Below are 23,337 nucleotides of genomic sequence, written 5' to 3'. Positions count from 1 at the left end.
CTGATAATATGATTTTTCAAAAGAGGTGCAACACTATGTTATAGCAGAGGCTACATGACTTTAAAAATCACTACACAAGAGATGGAGGGGGCTGTCCCCAAAGCACTATCCTAGCTCCTAGCAATGGCTGTCCACTTAAGAGATGGAGATGGTACAAATGAGAACAGGACATGGTGACCTCTGAATGCAGCTTAAGAAGATCCCTGAGGCATGCTGGGATGGTTAGCTACCCACAGTGAAGTGGGAGCAGAGGCCTACATGAGATCAAAAGGAACCTCCAAGCCCAAGTGTAGAAGTCAGCAAAGCTGTATTCCCAAGCATCTGGCCCCTGAGTGCTAAGCCACAGACTAACTGTGGCTATTATTTTTATTAATTGATGTGCCCTCCAGACTGAGGAGAATGTTCTGGGTACTGTCACTGATAACAATTAAAATCGTAAGTCCACATGTATACAAAGAAAATCACTATACAATATACACTCTATTGAATATAAAGCATTTTGTCAACAGGAGAGCTATTGGAACACTCTCTGAGAATCCAGTTGCTTCAGACACTAGACACCATGCAAATCTGCCAAATCTTGGCTATGTTTCCATCATATATTATGGACTATAATCTACCATTTTCTTCAAATTATGCAGAAAAATAATCCTACTATCCCTCTGGATTGGATATTCAAGAGCCCCATAACTCTTACAGAGAAAAAATTCAACTGCTAGTCTAACTCTCTGTATTACTATTATATTTTATCACTCTAGAAACAATTCTGGCAGTATAAATATCCAACTTTGTGGCAAATACTAGTATTTTCTTTTATGAACACCTATATTTCCATTAAGAAAGAATTCATCAAGTACCAAGAAAAGAAGTTCTATTTCCTTATCAGCATCTCCTAGCTCTTCTACGTCGTAGGGGATGTTGAAGTGGGAGAGCAGGAGCCTCAGCTGAGGTTTCAGTTCTTCTGTTTTCGTTATGTGTTGGGGCAGGACAAAAGCAGCTTCTGTTCTTGCTGGCCCTGAAAAAAGTCCCAAATCAAGAGCATTAACACCAACGAACACCAGTCAGGGTGAGAAAAGGAGGGTCCTTTGAGATAGCTGGAGGCAGGGCCTCTTCTGCTGGTGGGAAGGGCCATTCTGCTCTGTGCCCAACCTTCTCTACCACAATTTGTAGACTGCACTGGACTCAGCCAGGCCTGTCTGACAAACTCCTGGTGCTGGCTTTCTGGGGCAGTAGCCAGGGCTCCCCTTTCTCAAAGCCTGCAGGAGAAACTCAACAGACCCTTTGGGGAATGACTTAGTGGGAGCTCTGGTCATATTTCTGTTGTGGCCTCACTGTTTACATCATTTCATCTCCTTGGGCCTCAATTTAATCATCTCCAAAATTGTCTAGTTACAAAGATGGAGGTAATACTGTCTAAGAAAAGTGTTTATTATTTTTTTCTGTCAGAAAATATTACATTGACATTTATTTATTAAGACGATGAAACTTTTTGGTATAAAGAAAAATTCAAGCAAGATCAGGTGACAAAACAGCACACATGCACAATCACAATCTTTTCTCCCCATCACCCTGGGGAAAAGACAACTTCTTACCTGAAATGCTGGTATTCACAGAGCCTAGAGATGCAGAACCATGGATGTCAGGGTCAGTGTCATCGACAGGGACATTTTCATTTTCTTGAACAACCTCAGGGGCTTTGTTGACAGCTACACTCAGCACTTTGGAGATGGGCAAATACTGGAGGGCCTAGAGAAGGGCACAACCAAGAGGCCACACATCAACTCAGTTCTCAGAGAAGCTTCCAGATTGTGGTTCCGGAGCAGCCCTTCACTTTGAAAGAGGAGGAAAGAGGTAGAGGTGGGCCTCAGTGACCTGCCCAATCATGAGAGGCTAAATCTGGAGCTGGGAGACCTGGTCTATCACCAACTCAAAGTGACCTTAACCTCTAGGCAGGTCTATATTGATTAACCACCCACAATGGACAAGGTTCTGTGTGAGGTGCTAGGGATTCAAAGATGAATAAGACATGGACCAATCTCATAGAGTTTTAGAATTTAGTGGGGGACTTGGACCTATGAGCAGATCATTATTAAACCATGAGAGGCAGGGAGAGATGATTCAGAGGCACACCCCATCATGACTGAAGGGATGATGTCATGATGATAGCCAGGTTTCATGGTTGGTGGTATCACTGAGATAAGGTGCAAAAGAGTAAGAAAAGATTAGGTGGCAAAATAAAAATATTTCTAAAATGGAAATGTGATCATGTCACTCTTTTCTGATGCCTCCAGCCTGAGTTAGGGCTTCTCCTCTGCGACTGTCTTTACTCTATGATCATACTTATTCTGTTCTTTCTTATCCCATTGCATTTTGGTTGACTATTTATTTGCCCATTTTCCTACCATCCTGGGACACACTTACTTTCAGCAATTATATATTCCCTACATGGACCCAGGACATGTATCTGGCATAGATTAGACCCTCATTAGATTTTGCTGAATAAAAAAGGATCTACACAACATTGTAAACTGACTATACTTCAATTAAAATATATATATATATATGTATTTAAAAAGTGGATCTACATTGTAGAGCATAAATACAGAACAAGAGAATGAAAATGAGAACTTGTAAATTGAATATGAGATAGGACAACAGAGGCATCTTTGAGAAAGCTAAATTAATGGAGTCATTTCACTAGAGCAAGTTTCCCAAAAAAACAAAAAGTTTCAAAGGTCTTAAAGGAAAAAGCTAGTGACCCTTTATTTTCCCGCCATCTGTAGGGCAGATGGAATACAGAAACTGACAATCCAAAACTAGGTGACAGGTGTGAGAAAACGATGTGCTGACCATCCTGGGAAGGCACCGCATCATCACACGACTATGTTGCACATACCTGCAGGTAGTGGTGAATAGTCTCGAGTGAGTGTAGGTGACACACTAACCAATTTGTGTAAATAGTCAGGTCTTCCTGTGTCACTAAGTTAGGAGGATTCTTTTTTCCCATAAGGAAGTTTTCTCGTGCAACAGACAATCTATCCGCTTTCTGAAGGGCATCATTGTACTCTTGCATAATGTAGGCAACTTGTTTCTGGTTAAGAGAGATACAAAAACAGAACTTGGTTATTTGCAAGCCTTATTCCTTTGAGTTATTTGCTTCCAAACATAGTGTAATGCTGTTTGGGAACCAAACACGAGGCTCTTGGAATATCAAAATTCTCCCATATTCTGAATTTGACTGAAGGGGAAGTGATCACATTCTTAGGAGTTTGAAGGAGAGTGACCTAGCAAAGAGTCAGTGCCTAAGGATATTTAGTAACTGGAGTTGCTGGTTAGCCTTTTACCCACAGCAGAAGGGGCCAGGGCTATGAAGAAAAATGCATTTTCTATCATATAAGCATCCTACAAATCTCATTCTTAAAAACTGGTACCATTATCTTCTGCCACAGGCAGCACTGGCAAGTAAGGGCATCTATTAGTTCTTTTCCTGTCTTTAACTATGACCTTAAAAAAATGGACAAGTTACATTGTTTGTGGGAATGTAAACTGGTACATCTATTATGAAAATAGTATGGAAATTCCTCAAAAAATTAAAAATAGAACTACCATATGATCCAGCAATCCCACTTCTGGGCATATATCTAAAGGAAACAAAATCAGTATCTTGAGCTACCTGTATTCCCATGTTCCATTGTAGCATTATTCACAATGTCATAAGATATGAAAATCTAAGAGTTTGTTGATAGATAAATGGATAAAGAAGATGTACTTTTGTAAAATGGAATATTATTCAGCCATGATGAACAGGAAATTCTAATATTTGCAACAACATGAATAAACCTGGAGAACCATTATACTACATGAAATAAGCCAGACAGGAAAAAAAAAAAAAAGACAAATACTGTATGGTATCACTTATATGTGGAGTCTTTAAAAAAAGGTCAAACTCATAGAAGCAGAGAATGAAACAGTGGTTACCAGGGACTATGGGGCTGGGGGAAAAGGGGAGATGGCCAAAGGGTACAAATTTGCAGTTACGTAGGATGAATAATAAGTCTAGAGGTCTAATGTACCAGTAGGATGACTATACTTAATAATAGTGAATTAAGAAGCCTAGTGACCATTCTGTTTCATTATGAAAAATAGCCCACAGGTTCTGTTCATTGGATTCCTACCTTGTAAAGAGGATAAAGCTGCTCCATGATCTTACTGTGCTGACAAAACCTCTTCCACCTAAGCATGTGTAAATATTTACTCTGGCCAGCTGGGTAATTCTCTCTGTATAATACTTTAATAAAAATAACAAAAATCAACACTTAGAATACAATTATAATAGGAAGACTTGATTAAGTCTTAAAAACACTAACAATAGGAAAATAAGTGGCTGTTTTGGAAAGACGTATTTTCTACATGAAGATCACAAAATTAAGAAACTGGCTCAACATACCATTCAAATTTAAATAACGCAAGTAGGCATGTATAAATCTGTATGATCTGTTGCCAATCCAACAGATTGTAGTTTCATTTATCAGCTGGTCAACAATTCTAGCAGTGACATAAAAACCTGTAAAACTGTCTAAAGTTGAGCTTAAAAGTTTTTAAGAACTGAAGTTATGAGTCTAAAATACAAAGCATATTACAGGTAAGATTATAGCTTTTAACCTTAGACCAGAAATTTTTTTATACTTAAAAGTAGTCAAATAAGCCAACTCATTGGATATTTTATTTCTGATAAAAATAATATTGGCTATGATGGAATAAGTAGGACCAGACTTACCCTTTCATCACAAACAACTAGAAAATAAGACAAATACACAAGGCAACTGTTTTCTGACTTGGGACAACAGGCATGGCAGGATTATTATCCTTGAGAGAAAGGAAACAAATGCAGTGAGTCCTGCAATCACCCTGGTTTTCTGCCTGAAGAAGGCAGTTTCTGAACCATGGAGTAGAAAAGCAAAGCACGATGGCCTCTCTGAGTTATGTAGACAGAAAGCAAAGTTTGGGAAGCCGAGTCAGCTGGAGTTTGCAGGGCAGAGTATTGGAGAGGAGAAAGTCATGGAGAAAAAAGGGCACCAGAAGTCTGCATAGAGATCCCTTGAGTTTTTTGCTGACTATTAAGCCCTGCGTACAGAGGGTGAATCTCCATGAGGCTGTGCAAAGAATAACAAACTAGGAAACTAAACTAAACAGTTCTCAGCGTTCACAGGGCTAGGAGATGCTCAAGTTCCAATCAGACAGAGTGAAGATTCCTCACTGAACTCCTGGGGCATTCAGCAGAGACATGAGAGCGGTCAAAATTTAGTAAAGGAGAATAAACTATCTCTAGAGTAAAGGTTATTCTAGATCTGCTCTAACAAAGCTTAAAACCAAGCCTTGAAAGTATGAAGCTGATCTACAAATTAATTGCCTGCCAGAATAAAGTCCAACACTCATTAAAGGGATTTTTAAAAATCAGCATTCAATAATGTAAAACTGCAAAGTCTGGAGTCCAAAAAAAATTACTAGACATGCAGAGAAGCAGGAAAACATGACCCATAAGCAGGAGAGAAATCAGTGAAGAGAAAGAGACCCAGAAATGGTACCAGTGATGAAATTAGCAACCTTTAAAAGAGCTATTATTAATATGCTCAGTATAGTCAAGAACTGAAAGGAAAATGTGAACATAATAAGGAGAGAAATGAAAAATATCAAAAAATAATCAAATACTAACTTCTAGAAATGAAAACTATAATATATGAAATTAAAAAGTCATTAGATGGAATTAACAGCAGATTAGACAGTGCAGAAGAAAAGGTTAGTAAACTTGACAACACAGCAATAATACACCAAATGAAGCACTGGCAGGGGGGGGGTGGATGGGACTGAAAAAATTTAACAGTGACTCAGTGACTTACGGAACAATATGAAGTGATTTAACATATATGTCTTTGGAGTTCCAGAAGGAGGTATGGGGGTAGAAAATATATTTGGAGAAATAATAGTTAAAAAATTTTTAATTGCTGAAAATGATAAAATCACAACTCAAGAAACTGAACCAACTCCAAGCAAGAGAGACATAAAGAAAGCCTCATCAAGGAACATCACAATCAAATTGCTTAAATCATTAAGAGAAAATCTTAAAAGCAACCACAGAACAAAAGGACATGTTGTGTTAGGAAGTAGAAACTATGAAAGCCAGAAGACAGTGGAGCAACATCTTTAAAGTGATAAAAGAGAAAAACTATTACCTAGAATGCTATATTGAACCAAAATACCTTTCTAAAATGAAGGCAAATAAAGACTTTTTTCAAAAAAAAACAAAGACTGAGAGAATTTGCCTCTGGCATATCTGTATTAGAAGAAATGTTAAATTAAGTCCTTTAGGCAGAAGATAAATGATACCATATGGAAACTTAGACTCTGCCAAGGTTTCTCACCCTCAGCACTATTGACACTTGGGACTGAATAATTCTTGGTGGTGGGGGTTGTCCTGGGCATTGTATAATGTTTGCAGCATCCCTGGCCTCTACTCACTGGATGCCAGTAGCAACTGCCTCCTCTCCCTAAATTGTGACAACCAAAAATGTCTCAAGACATTGCCAAATGTCCCCATTTCCACCCTCCCCTTTTATCCAATAAGAAGTACTGATATATATACAAAGGAATGAAGAGTGCCAGAAATGACAGGGAAGGAGAATCCTAGATGAAGTCCAGTTTGACTTGCAAATAGAATCACAATCTTTTGTTTCTTTGTGATTCTCTTATTAGTTAATTGCTAACTAGTTGCTAATGAGCTACTTTGTATGCATAGTGAGACCATAATTCATAAGACAAGAGTAAAGAACAAAGAATTAAAAAACTGAAACAATACATACTTACTATAAAAAGTTTGGAAAAATATATAAAAGTAAAAAGAGGAAATTCATTATCCTGCCATCCAAAACAGTAATTGCTACATTTTGGTCTATGCCCTTCAAGTGATTTTTCTATACATACATGACCATTATTATGGTACACACATATTAGCTTTGTTAACTAATATTATATAATAACACAATAATTCCTTATGCAAAAAATGCTTAAGGGCAGAACAATATTCTATCAAATATCATACTGTTTTTCTTAACTCTTTCTCCTATTATTAGACATTTAGGCAACTTCTATTGTTTCACTTTTATTATAATGCTGCAATAATAATCTTTATGGAAAATCTTTTCCCCCATGTTGTGTTATTTTCTTGAGAGATTTCCAGAAATATCTTCCCTACATCAGCCAACAATTTTTGAGGTCTCAGACTATCTTAGTCAATGTTATATTGCCTCATAATACCAGCACAGGGAGCAACTAGTAGAAACTTAGTTAATTGTTTAGTGACTATAACTAAGCTGAACTTAAATAGCTTAGGTCTCTAACAAAGAAGATCATTTCTGCAGACCACACTTGTGGAGAAATCCTACTCTGGCCAGAGGATATACAGAAAGCCAGCTTTGTTCATCCATTTCTACTAAATTCCAGATGCTTTTCAAGTTGCAAAATGACTGTTACCTGCAACAGAAGCAAAGGTAAGTTTTCAGGAGTGTACTCTCTTCTTAGGCAGCTCTCTAGCTCCCTCTGCATGACATCTGCTTGAATAACAAGAGGCTTTGACTCAGCCACCTGAACCCCAGGAGACAGAGAAGGCAGACAAAAGGAAAGAAGGAAATAAAACTATCAGTGTCTATGACAGAAGATAACATACAATTTCTGATAGTTTTTACACAACAAATTATGCTTTTATACCTAAGTTTCCAAATAACAACTTTTAACATCATAAATCAAGGAAGTGTAAAGTTTAAAATGCTACAAAAATCAGATATCAGCAGTGAGCTGAATATTGAGCTGTTCTGTCTTTGTAACCACTACCACTAATATCAGCTGTTTGTTTGCAAAAATAAGCTTTTCTTGCTAAGAGTTTGCAACAAGTTAGCAAACTCTAATGTATCATTGTAATGAAATGGCCCACTCTCCTACTCACCTGCAAAGTTTTCTTAAGAGCCAGTTCCCTTTCTCTTCTAAAGTAAGAAATGTCCTTTGGCATTCGAATAGAGCTGCAGAAAAGTTTATGCAATAGAAGCTGTAATTATGGAAGCTATAATAGATCAGATTATAGACAGGCCCTGATTAATCTGTAACTGTTCACAACTGCTCATGTCTAAATAAGTATATCATATTATACTGATTGTTGGGGGCATGTAAAGGCTACATGCTTCTGTCTCAGTTGGAATCTCTCCGGTGCACACCTCATGCCTGCTACCCCTTTCCCTCGGCCACTTTTCCTCTCCTCCCCACGCAAAAGTGGTCTTTCCTTCTACCCCTGATTTACCTGTTTCTGACTCCAGAATTCAGGCAGAGGCACAATAGTGAGAATTTTTCTATCCTCCCCCCTGTATTTCCTTAAGTAACCTCATTTCTAACAACCACTGTGCTTATCATACCTCTATCTCACCCTAGTGGACACATGAAACCAGTATCTTGTCATTTAAACAAAATGTTTTTATTTTTGTGCTCTTGTTCAGTTATCTGGGGGGTGAAAATGGCCCGTAAATATCAAACATGGAATGCTTTGGAAATGATTTTAACCAAACTTTTTGATTTAGAAAAATTATTTATCCCTTAGAAAAAATGTAGCAGAAGTGCCTGCTTGAGCAGCTTCATCAACTGCTGTCCAAGCCCAGTCACGAAGGAGTTGTTTGCACCGTGGGCTCTGACTCGAGGAGACACAAGCAACGCTGCCCTGGGGCCTGATAAGAGGGTGGGACACTGGGCCAGGAAAAGGGGAGCTCTCCCCATTTGGTGTAAGATACACCCAAGGCTTGGCAGCTTTGGGAACACTGGGGAATAGTAACCACTGTGCAGAGGTCCCTTTCTTAAGATGAGACTTTGCAAATATTGGCAAGGGAGCCATTGGAGGTTCTAGAACACTGTGAGAAGCCACTTTGAGATCAGAGGAGGACTGTAGGCAATAAAGTTTAGGTTAACATTGCTCATATGACCTCATCAGTCCCCCTGGATAAGTTTTAAGGGAAGATGAAAACATTGTTAGTCTGTATGCTTGCCAGCAGGCCCCGCTGGAGGCAGCAGTCCTATGAAAAGAGCACCAGGCTGACAGTCGGGAGGCCCCTCAGCCACCTGAGCCTAAGCAACCCACTGAGCCATTTTTGTTTAATTTCCAGCTGCAGTTGGAGGTAATGCCTCTTTTATCTTCTCACATCTTGACTTTGATGGGAAAAAAAAAAAACCCCAAAAACGTCAAGTTCCAAGGGCCTTGAGGGTAAAAGCATTAATAATTTTCGTCATTACTGGGCACCTAAATCCTGGCTGTAGCCTCATGGAAGTGGAGAGCCAGTAACTAACTAGGACCAGCTACTAGGCGATCAGGGAAACAGAAGAACCACATCCCTTCCCTGCCCTCTTATCTCCTAATTCTTTGGCAGGCTGGGAGATTGGGTGGGGTCCTGGGCTTGGCTGCCCTGACCTTCTGTGCTCAGATCATGCCTTTCTTCTCAGTTAACCTCAAAGTGTCTGTGAATGGCCTAAAAGGGATTGGTGAACAAAAGTTGTGGATACATAAGCCCACAAAGAGAGAGTCACTCATTTGTTCATCAAGCATTATTCATGTACTATACATTCATTCATTCATCTAAGCTTTCAGCAAGCATCTATGAAGCACTTAACAACTACAAAGACCTGGGCTTATGGGGGCAAAATGAGGGAAAGAATGAAAAGAATGAAAGGAAAGAAAGGAAAGAAAGGAAAGAAAGGAAGAAAGGAAGAAAGGAAGAAAGGAAGGAAGAAAGGAAGAAAGGAAGAAAGGAAGAAAGGAAGAAAGAAAGAAAGAAAGAAAGAAAGAAAGAAAGAAAGAAAGAAAGAAAGAAAGAAAGAGAAAGAGAAAGAGAAAGAAAGAGAAAGAGAGGGAGAAAGGAAAAGAAAAGAAAAGAAAAGAAAAGAAAAGAAAAAAGAAAACAAAGAAAGAAAGAAGGAAGGAAAGGGAAGAAAGGAGGGAGGGAGGGGAGGAAGGGAGGGAGGGAGGGAGGAAGGAAAGAAGAAATGACTAAGGCATGGTTATCCTCCTCTTCTCAATAGATTTTTCAGTCTAGTAGGGAATGAGAATGCTAAAGTGATTACCAGGAGTGGATATTTTCCTTGGACTCCAAAACTGAACACACCTGACAAGCATAAGGTGATCAGTAAGTTTTTGTTGGATTAATAGTTAGATTGTTGAGATGTAGTGTTTGATGGTTTGGGGAGTAGAGAATACAGGTATCTGGAGATTTCCCATCATTTTGTCCTAAAAGGGACTTCAGGAAGCTTTTCTTATCACAATGTACAGTGAGGAGCTCCTTGCCTGCCAGTCTGATATTTAAGTTGTAACCATATCAACACTTGATCTTCCTGTGGTGTTTTCTGGTTTTCAAAGTGCTTTAGCATGCATGATCTCAACTGATCTTTATAAGGTAGGTGAGGTACATATTTTTAACCTCGTCTTCCAAACAAAGCTGGGAGAAATTATGCCTTGCACGGTTTCATTCCCTTTCCGCTTCATCACACAATCCTCGATCTGCTTCATACACCCCAGGGCTTTAAATGCCAAATTATAAAACACAGTAAATACTGGTTCTTCAAAATCATCTTCAGAAGGAGGTATTCATGTACTTACTTATTGCTTCTTCTCCTGACCTTCTCTCCCCAACACTCACCATCCCTATTGTGTTTTCTCAGCTACTCAACCTAACAGGGTCCTTTTAACTACGCTTCTTGATCAATTGTGGCAGTAACAGAAACAGAGGGACATAAATGTCTTGGACTATGAGACTTGCCACTTCGGGGCTAATCTGGCTACCCAGTTTCTCTAAAAGAATTTGATTGCTATTGTTGGCAGCATTTACCTATAGAATAGCTCCTAATAGATCATCATTTTGCAGAATCATTTTGCATCATTTCATTACCAAACACCTCACATTATTTCTGTTTTGAAATTTCTCATCAAAATCAAGGTCAAATTCATATAATATATTATTGGAGAAAATGAGATTTCTTTTCATTGTGTATGATTTGTATAATAGCTTCTGGAACTTGAAGAAATGGTATTTACAAAATGAAGAGTACTTTTCCATTTTCTTTGGTAACACATTGTCTCTAAATGCCTTGACAATTCTAGAATATAGGAAAACCTTAGGGGCAGCAATCAAGTCTGAGCTTGAGATAATGCCAATTGTCCAACTAAAAAGGAGAAGTGGTGCTGATGGAGATTATGGGGTGAGAGTAGAGATAAAGCCCCTGAAGACCATGCCTTCACACTGTCACATTTTACCTGTAAGCTGGATGAGCTGCCCTCTGAAGAGTCCCCTGTTCTTCTATCTCGGACTTCAGTTCAGTCAATTGCACAGCCAGTTCTTTTTCCAATAGCTGGATCTTTTCTGTGCAAGCGATCTTATACATTTCATCCATGGTTTCCATCTACTATTTTTCTGATCCCTGAAAAAAGAGAATACAAAACTTGTGGCTAACTTCCTTGGTGACCATTACCCAGTTTGTGGGACTTGCTCTATCTCTGTCCAAGAAATCATGTCAATTTTGTAGAATGTATGCTTCTGCAATTTGGAGAAATAGCTGGACTAGACTGTTGTCATTTATGAGTTAATTACCATTTAGTAAACAGTAGAGAAAATCTCCATTGACCATCCTTGTTCAGCTCAGCTCACCTTTAGAAACATCTTTGCTCCAGATTTGGCTGTGAGGGTGTATTGAATGAGATTGCATCCCCAGTGCCTGACCTCCACAGTCTTCACAAAGACTTGTGGGTATTACATGCTAAATGCTATGAATGGTGGTTATTGCTAATATCTAATATCACTTCAACTGGAGCAAACAATAGGTGTGTATAGGATCCACAGGGATCCTAATCCTAATACAAGCATAAAGTATTTCTCCATAAGCCTTTTTGAAGGCATGAGCTTCTGACCAGGGGGAACAGACTGTGAGAGTGGAGAGCTACCTAACACGATCATGATCCGAACTTTTGGGTTTGGAAGAAAATCATGCTTAGGCATTTGAATGTGTTTTTTTAATTTTGAATGCTTCTATTTGTCATACAGCTTTTACCATTAAATAAAATAGTTGATAACTACTCCCACCATCTCACCCAGTTCACAGTCTGTCAGATTCAACAGAATCATTTGCTAAATACTAACGTCAATATTTTAATTAACAAGATAGATCATGACCCAGAATGAGACCCATGAATTGCAGAGGACACAGGAGATGATGTGTTTCCTGTGCTACTGTCCTGGACAAGAAGGGGTAAAGTAACTCTTAGGCCACATTAAAGAGGTATAAAATATTTAAGCCTTCCTTTTTAACTTTGACAATTCAAAGATTTTTCACTTTTCCTTTTCAGTGGTATTTCATTTTCTCAAGTTAATCTGCTGCTGTTTACCAACAAATAAGCTGTCGAGATGTTTTGTGTAGGGGCTTCCTTTGGGAGCCGATTTATTCTTTTTATGAATATTAAAAATGGAAATGAGCATCGTGTTCCATCTAGGTTGTGAACCTGCAGAGTTATAAATCTGTCATGTTTGGCACACTGCTGGAGTGCAATAAAACACACTGTTGTTGTTCTCAGCAAAAGTAAGATGTTGTTACAAAAAATATTTGCCACTTGGCAGTGTCCTTTCCAGTTGGGCAAACAGTTAAATAGCTGCCTTAACAGCTGCATTCCAACCAGTAGCCAAGAGTAGCAGCAACAAAGACTGCCTGATTTTTCTCCCAAATGATGGACATTCTGCCTTCATTTCCTGATCACTTTCAACACTTTAGAGCTCAGAAATGAGAACATTTAATCCTGCATCATTCAGCTTGCTACACAGTCATGTACAATATTCACAAAATTAACATAAGGAGAGGTCAGTATTTGACCACTCTCTGTGAAATGGATCCAACTCAGAGGAGTCCATGCCTGCTGAGTACTCATGCTGTGTTAAAGAAATAATCAACTGTTTATTTTGGGTCGGGATAAGGTGGGTTCCATTTACTGAGTACCTACTCTGTGTGAGGCTGGCACTGGGCCCTTTAAAATCTCAGAAAAGAGATTCTTAAGAATTGTTTCAATAGTGTTTTTTCAAAAATAAGTACAATTTAATTAATTAACTGTTGATAAACAAATCAAAAACCTTTTTTTATGTGTTTGAAAAAGTGGTAAAATATAAGCTCTAAGAAAAAGAGAGTAAGATTAGCTTGAGCAGGGTTTGAGGGTGTTCAATGGGGAGTTACATTGGGCTTCAATGGAGTTAAAGCAGGGATGTTTAGAAAAGAAACTGTAATTTTACAGTCTTCTAGGAAAATGTATAATGCATGTCAAAAACTTCAAAGTGGCTACTAAAAGAAAGGAAATGCAACCTAGAGTTTCCCAAGCAAGTGGGGTGAGGGATAGGAATGGGTCTTGTAAATACAATAGAAGGTAGGAAAAAAGAAAAAAGGACACAAAACGAAGTCTGGTAGAAATAAGTTTTAAAATTTTAGTAACTATTGTTAGTGTAAATGGATTAAGTCCACCTATCAAAACACATAAATCAACACAGTTTTGAGCATTTTTAAAGCTCCTAAAAGCCCCTAGTTATGTTTTTTGGAGTTTAGGTCTTTTGCCTCCTCAGGTAGGTTTATTCCTACGCACATGGTTTATCTTTTTAATCCTTTCAAATTATCTATGTGTCTTTGTCTCTTCAGTCCGATCTGAAAAATCTTGGTCTTTTAATCAGAGCATTTAGTTAATTTACATTTAACACGATGTTATAGTTGGGTTTAAGTGCACAATCTTACTATGTATTTTACTCATTTTATTGTTTTTCTACTTGTCTCACCTATTTTTGTTCCTTTATTCTTCCTTCCTGTCATTATTTTGAATTAATCAAGTATTTTTACCATTCTGTTTTACCTCTTCTACTAGGTTTTTCATTATACCTGTTTGTTTTCTTTTGGTAGTTACCTATAGTTCTCAAATTTTAGTATGCATCAGGACCACCTAGAGGACTAGTTCAAACACAGATTTCTGGGCCTCATCTCCAAAGTTTCTGATTTAGTAGATCTAGGTGAGGCCTGAGAATTTTCACTTCTCACTAATTCCCAGATGGTGATTATGCTTCTAAGTCAAAGGACCAACTTTGAAAGTCATTCCTCTAGATTCCAACATATATTCTTGACTTACTACAGCCTGCCTTAAGCTAGTAATTTCTTTTTATAGTTTACCTTAAGCTAGTGATTTTTTTTAACAGTTTGCCTTAAGCTAGTGATTTTTACTGTCCAAAGAATAAAAATCTTACAATGATTTAAATCCACATACCTCCTTCCTGCAATTCCTGCCACTGTTTACTTCTACATACAAACTCCACAGTACATTTGATTTTTGCTGCTTTGAATATCAATTAAAAATTTTTTTACCCACATATTTATCTTCCATTCTGCTCTTCTTTCCTGAAGATCTGTGCTTCCATTTGAGTTCATTTTCCTGTAGCCTGAAGAACTTCCTTTAATATTTTTCATAGTATAAGTCTGCTGCTGCTGAATTATCTCAGCTTTTGTCTGAATAAATCTTTATTTTTACCATGATCTCAAAGGATATTTTAATTGGATATAAAATTGATAGTTTTATTTTTCTTTCAGCACTTTAAATGTTTTTTGTTTGTTTTTTACTGTTTTTTGGCTTCCATGATTTCAGTAAGTAAATAGTCATCTGCCTTACTGTTGCTTTTTTACAAAGTAATATCTGGTTTTCTCTTGCTGCTTTTTAAGATTTTATCTTTGTCAGCAGTTCAGCTGTGATACACTTAATTGTGGTTTCCTTTGCATACATCTGTATTGTGTATGAAATTTACTGAGCTTCTTTAATGTTGGGGGTGACATCTGTCATCAGTTTGGGGACTTTATTGACTATTATCTCTTCATATATTGCTTCTGCCCCATCCTGTAATTCTTGCCCTTCTGCGACTCTAACTGAATATGTTTGATTGCTTGACTGTATTCCACATGTCTCTTATACTCAGTTTTATTCTTTACATTCTTTTTGTCTCTGCTTCAGTTTTGGGTACTATCAATTCATCTGTCCTCAAGTTTAGCAACTGTTTTTGCACAGCCTAAGCTATTGCTAAAACTATACAATGAAGTCTCCATTTTAGTTACTGGATTTTTAAGTTCTATACTGCATATTTTATTATTTTTATAGATTCCAATTCTGTCAAAATTATCTATCATTTTATCCATTTTCCCTGCACATATATATGACAATTATTTTAAAGTCCCTGCTTGCTAATTCCAACATCTAGAGGAAAACTGGTCAAGTGTTTCATGTCGGCTTCCTCTGTTTGGTGGGAGTTTGTCTCCTAAGCACTGTGGAAAGATTTTTACTCTGACTTTGCAATCCAGCTTCCTTCTTGGGTATAGCCTTCTGAGACTTTTGTTCTATTCCTCCTCCAGCCTTTTTTGTCAGGCAAAATCAAATTTTTATGATTTGTCTTAGTCATTAGTATTTTAACCTCATTCTAAGTTTCTATTATTTTGTCCACAAAGACATGAAATTTCTTTCAAGGAAACAGAAAAAATATCCCTGTTATCCAAAGCACCTCTCTCAGACTTCAGCTTTCGCTTTGTTATGTCTTTTACCTTAGGTAAAAATAAACTACCTCAGAATTTGTCCAGGGAAGGGTTTTTAACTACCAAGGACCAAAAGAAGCATGTGTGAGAGCAAAACTGACACAATGCTTTGCTGCCATTATCAGTAAGTGTGTATATCATATCAGAAAGCAAAACAACTTGTATCCTGAGAGAAATAAAACAAGCAGAATAAACCTGTGTCACTGTACCTAGTTCACGTTTCCCCCAAAAGAATCCTTAAGAGTTGTTTGTAAGTACTGACTCCCTAATAAAAGCAACTTTATCACCAACTTTTTGCAATGTTGATAGCTAAAGATCTGTGATAACCTTTGTGGCTATGACAACCATATCAGGAAATTGCTGTCTTTTCTACCATGAGCCGACTAACTACAAAGTTTGTAATGTTGGTAATTTTGTGGGGTTTTCCCCCTTTTTTGTATTTTTTAATTTGATGAACCAGTCCTTTTAAAACTTAAAAGTTTCTTGCAAATTTTTCCTGAAAGTAAAATTTTCTTTTCTCAATGCTTTGTGTTTGGCTATTTCTATGACAATTCTATAGATTCTACCAAGATTTTATGTATTTATCTACTGGAAGTGTAGTCATCAGCCAGAGCCAAGTAAACTGCACTGCCCATAAGGAGCAACTCAAGGGCTCTTTGAGGTATATGTTTTTCCAATCCTAGGGTGAATCTCCTGTGGCAATAGGGTTTTAATCTAGTTGATTCCATTTCTTTTTCTGACTCTTTGTATCTGTTTAGTTTTTGTCTCCTGGTTAAGCTTGGTTTTCATGCTAGTTCTGATTAGTATACAACCATATATATTTCTCCTTTGGTGGCAGCAATGTTGATAATATAGCTTTTAATGGTCTTACAGTCTGGTCTTTATGAGGTCTTTGTGACAGGATATCTGATTGTATTTTATATTTGCCTTGAGGATTTTATCTTTTGTTATCTGAGATACATCTTTCCTTTGTTTTTGGGTAGTAATAAGTTGGGAAGTTGCTCATATCACTCCCTATAGTACTGATTTATTTTATTGTTGCCTGACCCCTGATGACAGACAACCTCTGTGCTGTTTTTTATGTTGTGTGCCACTCAGAGTTCAAATCACTTAAGAAAAAATATTTTTGTGTCCAATGGAATGGAGAGCAACCATTGTAGATCTGGAGCTGCTACCATCAACCAATGAGTTTTTTGTACTTTAATTACAATTGATCCATCTGTGGCTAATGTTATAAAACCAAGATTGTTGGTTCTTTTTGTGTATTTTTAAAAAAGCCTTTTCCTCTCTTTGAAAAAGGAAGGCATAGGTTTTTACAATAATCTATTTACAATTATAAACTTTCTCTCTGAAACCAACTTTGTCTCTTCCTCAGGATGCTATTTGAGATTAATGGGTCAGAAAAATTGTCATTTGAAAATACCATATAGTGACATCTAATTCCAATAGACAGATTTACCATCAAATAAAATATACACAATGAATAAAATTTGAAATTATTTTTACATGGTTTTAGAGCAAAGGGTAGAGACTTAAAAAAAGATTTTGCTTGGTTTGTATAACCATTCTGCAAATGAGCCTAAATTTGTGCTTGAATGAGAATGACTGCCTCTGGCTTGCCTAGAACTTCATGAGTACTATAAAAAATCTAAAAAGCTCTGGGTGCATAACTTTTATCCTCTCCCTTCTCAAAAGAAACTATGAAAGCACAAATACAAAAATGAGTCCAGTAAGATGTGAGAAAGAGCTTGGTGTCCAAAACCAGGGTGTTAATAAACCCAGAGTTGTGCCCCTAGCTCAACCTATAATCTGATTGGACGAGTACTACAAAAATAGCATACATACACAGAGGGAGAAGTCCAGCCATAAACTATCCAGAGTTCTTTTCATAGCTTTCCCAGAAAAGTAATATGATTCATCTGTTAAGCAAGAGTATATACTTTCTGAGAATCTTTGCCTATTTCTGGAGCAGTGGTCCTCAACTGGGAGTGATTTTGATTCTTTTCTGCTCCGGCAATATTTGGCAATATCTGGAGATATTATTGCTTGTCACAATTGTGTGTGTGTGTGTGTGTGTGTGTGTGTGTGTGTGTGTGGCGGGGGCGCTGTTGGTGCTACTGGCATCTAGTAGGGGTAAAGGCCAGGGATGCTAACTATCCTGCAACACACAGGCGAGCCTTCGCCAACAATATATTACCTCCTCAAAATGTCAAGTGCCAAGGTTTAAAAACACTGCTCTGAAGGAAAATTAGATTATAAGTCTTTTAAATTTAACTGAATTCCTTTTTTGATTGACTTATAGAGACTATTAAACACTTTTGTAAATTTAAAATAAGAGAACTCAAGAATTTTTAGAAAAGGAAGAAAATATCTAAGTCTCTGACATTAAAGTCTGTTGACTCTTAAAGAAAAATTTCTCTTAATGAAGCCTATATGTTGAAGAAAAAAACACTTTAACTGTGAGTTAACTTAATAGCCTTATTTACAGGTTGACAAGTAATGCAATGTGAATTGATAGAAAAATATTAAGAAAATTTTAGTACTTTTAAACAAAATTTGAAGAGTTCTTAAACATTTAGTATGAAAAATAGAAATAGAAAATACAAAGTTCAAGAAATTCATATTCCTGTAATCAAGGTGAATCCTTGGAAAAATTAGACTGCTTTAATAATGCTGTTTTAAAACAATTCTATGTCTGTCTTATTTTTATCACAGTGTGAATTAAAATGTTAGCATACCATCCTAACTTATGAAAGCCTTGGGTTTGTTTTCACAAACCCCCAGAAGCCTAATTAATTAAACTTTATAGAAAAATTTCTAACTCCTAAACTAGTATTAAATTAAGTTAATCATTTAATTAATAATTCTTGGATACAAATTACAGTATCTAAGCAAGTTATTTGTAGAGAATGAAATAAACCCTGGGTCAACAAATAAATCCTGGGTCAAGGGTTTTAACATACCCTTGGCTTTACTTTTATACACTGTAAATGACCATTAATGAATTGGTTGAAAAGATAAATATGAGAAACTGAGACATGTTGGTATACATGCTCTTTTTTTGTAAGAAAAGTAAAAGAATATTTGTGTGTCTGGCAAGAGGTGTATATGCAAAATACTGAATTTTTGTTTTAATATCATGGGAAAAGGAAATTGATTTTGTCTTAAAGTAAAATTGCCTGGTTGTGCCAGAAAGAAATATTAGCAGACAAACTTGAGGGTGTACAATAGGCTGCAGAAGGTATGAGGAGAAATGGACTTTATGTTGGTTTATAATACCTGCATAATGAATTTGAAAGAAGCAAATATATTAACTTATTTTATAAGGTTAGTTACAAGTAAATGAATTTATTCATAAGATGGAGAAAAGATTTGTGAATCTTATTCTAATAAATTATGGATGGCATTCAAAAAGAGTAAAATAAGACTTTGGATTTTCTTTTCTGTTAATTTGACAAATTTATCTTTGAGTATATGTCTACTTGGAACAAAAAGCAGTTAAAAGGTATTTAGTACACAAATAGTGAAGGTCTCTTATATTACCAAAATACTCTTGAGAGCCTAACATTTTGTGCTTTTGTCATACCTTTGAATTGTGTTTAAACAAAAGTTCTTCATCTTTGAAAAAATTCCTAATAAATACCATTACTTCATGCTTAGTTTATTTTAAATATTGCCTGTAACATTTTTTCTTTTAGTTATTTTACTCATATCTTTTATCCTCTGATAACTTTTTTTGATACTGCATTTCCCAAATTCAGATGAATAAATTCTTATAATGTTTTTTATACCAAAATTGCCTTTGGGGTTTCCTAAACAGCTGCCAAACAGCCACAATGGTTTGCTCACGTAACCTATAAAAGAAGGAATGCTAAAAATGATTATATGTTTGAAAAACTCCAGATTATTTATTAGCTCAAAACTACTGTAAAAAGTCACCCTGCTTATCAAGTCATCAATATGAAAAGAACTTGCAAATCAGTAAAAGGAGCTTAACTTGAGTTAATTGCACTTAAGTAAAATGTGTTAATATAAAATAAAGATACTTCAGCAACAACTTTCAGGTTGGACAAAATCAGTCCTGTCCATATACAAAGACTGACACAATAACTATTTTTAAACATTAATTTTTTAAAGAAATATTTTATTTCCAGGTGACAATCCCATGATATTTTATGGGATAAATTAAAGGAACCTGGGGACAACTAGTATCTACTCTGTCCATAATATATTTTTACTCTCAAGGTAATTATTAACTAAATCCTTATCAAATGATCATGTTTTATTTCAGAAAAAAGAGATTTCACTCTCCACTGTTCTGTTATTGTTGGCTCTTACAAATTTAGCTGAGCCACTGAGTCTTGTCATCCATAGGCAGTTTCTGCCCTTTCCTTACATTTACCTAGACTTCAGTCCCTGTTATAAGCTACAGACCAGACATTGAATCTTCTGGCAGAAACATGAAAAGAGTGAAAGCCTCAGCAAAGACTTTTATTATTCTCATACCTGTTGACTACAGGGAGTAGACTCATGGAAACAGATCTTTTCAGTATAAGCTGCTATCAGCATGACAAATACCTGTCAGACTACCAAAAGAGTCAGGATATCTAGTATTCTTTAAATCCAGAAGCAAATGACTTTATGAAATTGATTGCTTCACCCAAAATCAGAAAAATAAGACTCATTTACCTAGGCCTAAATTAGTTAATTATAATTAATGTTCTATTTCTAATGGATTCTGTAAGAAAAATCCCTTTCTTCTTTATTTCAAACTCTCTGTTGGCCACACTTGTATAAACTGGAACAAAACATTTTTAAATGGCATCATGTTCCAACAGACCCTTTGGAATTCAGAAAAAAGTACTCTGTGGAAATTCTTAATATAGCTTATAAGTAATACATAGTTAGAGAAATACAAAAATAATGATTCTGGAAAAAATGACATATAAAATTACCCCCAAAATGATAAAAATTGTTAAACATTACACAAAATACCATTACATAGTTCCTTGACTTTTCATACCACGTAGCTATTTTGCATAGGGTCAGTAAAAATCTGTTCTCCTTTCTACAAGGTAGTAATTTAAAAATTGCTTTTGTAATCATGGCCATGCCTTGAATACCATTAAATTAGATATGGCAAGCACATTATTAAACAACAAAGTCCAAGCAACTTGCTTGAGGTGAACCGGATAGTTCTTGGTTCCTGATCTTAGTATACGAACCGATTAAGAGCGATATCTTACATATAAAAGAAACGACAACCATATGAACTTTACAAAGCCTCTACACAAAGTTAACTCATAAATTTTAGCATCACATGACTCTAGCTTTATTAGCCAAATTACAAGGTCTTTGTGTATGTAAGTGAGACCTTTCATCACACTTACATAATAAAACTGAAAAAATAAAACAAAACATCAAAATAATGATACTGCATCAAAAAATCACTATAAATTTATGTGGTCAAAGCCATGCCTGAGGAGGAAGTTTGGAAGCAAAATTGACACCTTAACCAAATAAGTAAGCAATGCACATCACATTCCAGAGACAGAAAACAAAATAAAACAGTGTGTAGTAAAGAATTAATACAGCATGTCTAGGTTGTGTAAACCTTTCACATTCCAAAGAAAGGTTTGGCTGTTGCTCAACTTCTGGGAGATAACCTCTAAACCTTTGGAATATGCTGCCTGATAAGAACATTTTTAGTTTACCTGGGAGCCTTAGGCCCTGCCAGACAGTCCATGCTAACAATGTGATTTATGGTGGGGGCTTTGGGCCATTTAGTATCAGCTTAACCTCTAGAGGGGCTGGAAACTGAAGGTCAGGCACATGGGCAGTCAGCTATGCCTAGTGATCAGCCCACAATAAAAAACCTGGACAACAGGGCTCAGAGGAGCTTCCCTGTTTGGCGTTATTCCAACTATATCATCACACATCTTTGCTGGAAGTAAGTGATGTCTGCATGACTTCACTGGAAAAGGAAAACTAGTAGCTCATGCCTGGTGGTTCCTGGACTTTGCCCTATGTCCCCCTTTCAGCTGCTGATTTAAATCTGTATCTTTTTGCTGTAATAAATCAGAACTGTGAGTATAAGAGGTTTTCTGAGTTCCAGGTGTTCTTTTAGTAAATTACTGAACCCAAAGGTGACCTTGGGAACCCCTGAAAACACACTTTGCAACCCTGAGATAAAGTAACAGCAAAAAACAGTTACCCTGCTTGATTCTTATTTCTCCAGTAAATGAAACCTTGAGTCTTTCCTGTAAGTTACTCTCTAATAAAAACAATATCCCTGATTTTGGCAACGCTGATGTCTGAAGGTGTGACGACCTTTTTGGATATGACAATTACGTGAGAAAACTGCTGTCTTCTCTTTTGAAGAGTGTAACTGTAAACTTGGTGACCTTGGTATTTTTGTAGGTTGTTTTTTCATATCTTTAATTTGTGAAGGCTGTCCTTCTATAGCTTGGACTCCCTTGTGAATCTTCTTTGCATATAAACTCCTTTTCTTTACTAAATGCTTTAGTCTGAGTGATTTATGCCTTATTTCAGCCAGTGGTAGTTTGGATCAGTAGTATTTTAGCACACTGGTTAAGAGAATCAAACTTTCTGTGGCATATCCATAGAAATGCTCAGAAGTGGCTCTGAGAGTTAGAAATCACAGGCAAACATTCTACCCAAATACCAAAGGCACAGCCCTCACTCTGCTTGAGAGCTATACTGTAAGAGAACAAAGAGAAAATTGTTTTCCCTCTCTGAAAATTTAGCTTAGGCACCCAGTATTTAAATCATACCACAAGAGAGAAGCAAAGTATGTAATAATGATATAAATTCTTCCAAATTTATCAAACCAAAAAATTATATACATAAAATCACAGAATAAGTTTTTAAAAGACCAGTTCCTTTTGAGATTAAAGTAAGAAGTAAAAGTTCTTAACCTAGAAATAACTTCTTTTAAATCTGGTACTGAATTTCCCAGCTTCAAATTTGTAGCTTAGCTTATTTTTGGGAAAATGAAAGTAATAATGCTTTTTATGTTATGTTTAAACACTCAGTATTTAAGATATTAATATTGCTAGTCGTTCACATGAGTTACATATTTTGGGTTTAGTTATCTCTGAAAAAATATCTTTAAGGTATTAAAGACACTTTTTCTTCTGCAAGAAATTATAAACTATGAAACAAAAAATGTTCCATGGAATTCTCAAGAGTGTTTTAAAATTTAATTTTAAATGGGTTTCCTGTGTACCAATATGATTTATGTTTTAAATAACACATTTGTGAAGTTAGAAGAACTTACAGTGATGAAAAGTGAAATACTTTCCAATTCAGCAAGAGGATTCTGGACAACTGCCCTGTAAACATCAATCTTATATTTCAGGCAAGAAATGATTCACATTCTGTACTAGCTCAGTAATAGCTTTTTCTAAGAAATACCCTACAAGTCAATATACATTTAACTTTAAGGAAAACTAACCAAAAAATATCTTCCAAGGTTTTTCTGAACTTATCCTAGAATTTACTTAATCAGATTAAGCAAAATTAGGTCAAAAGTATATTATTAAATTACAACTAGAAGGTCTGGCTCACTTTACAATCCTCTTTTCATAAAGGCTAAAATCTATTTAACTACTTAAGCAACCGTAATAATTTGTAGTAGTGAATAAACTTTTA

General features: G+C 36.3%; 1 protein-coding gene across 2 annotated transcripts in view; it reads right to left on the bottom strand.

The window, feature by feature from the left end:
- CCDC162P overlaps positions 1–23,337 on the bottom strand; it is a 111,577-nt gene that overhangs the window by 83,187 nt on the left and 5,053 nt on the right. For both annotated transcript variants that reach the window (XM_032484651.1, XM_032484652.1), the window contains 7 exons: positions 11,333–11,496; positions 7,997–8,069; positions 7,528–7,638; positions 4,176–4,288; positions 2,897–3,091; positions 1,593–1,746; positions 858–1,015 (listed from right to left, as the gene is read on the bottom strand). In XM_032484651.1, the coding sequence (XP_032340542.1) occupies positions 858–1,015; positions 1,593–1,746; positions 2,897–3,091; positions 4,176–4,241 (573 nt within the window). In that variant the 5' untranslated portion in view covers positions 4,242–4,288; positions 7,528–7,638; positions 7,997–8,069; positions 11,333–11,496. The remainder of the gene's footprint in view (positions 1–857; positions 1,016–1,592; positions 1,747–2,896; positions 3,092–4,175; positions 4,289–7,527; positions 7,639–7,996; positions 8,070–11,332; positions 11,497–23,337) is intronic.

The sequence above is a fragment of the Camelus ferus genome, chromosome 8 (assembly GCF_009834535.1).
Source record: "Camelus ferus isolate YT-003-E chromosome 8, BCGSAC_Cfer_1.0, whole genome shotgun sequence".
Taxonomy (NCBI): Eukaryota; Metazoa; Chordata; class Mammalia; order Artiodactyla; family Camelidae; genus Camelus; species Camelus ferus.
The sequence above is the reverse complement of the archived record's forward strand: the minus strand, read 5'-3'. Positions and strand labels throughout refer to the sequence as shown.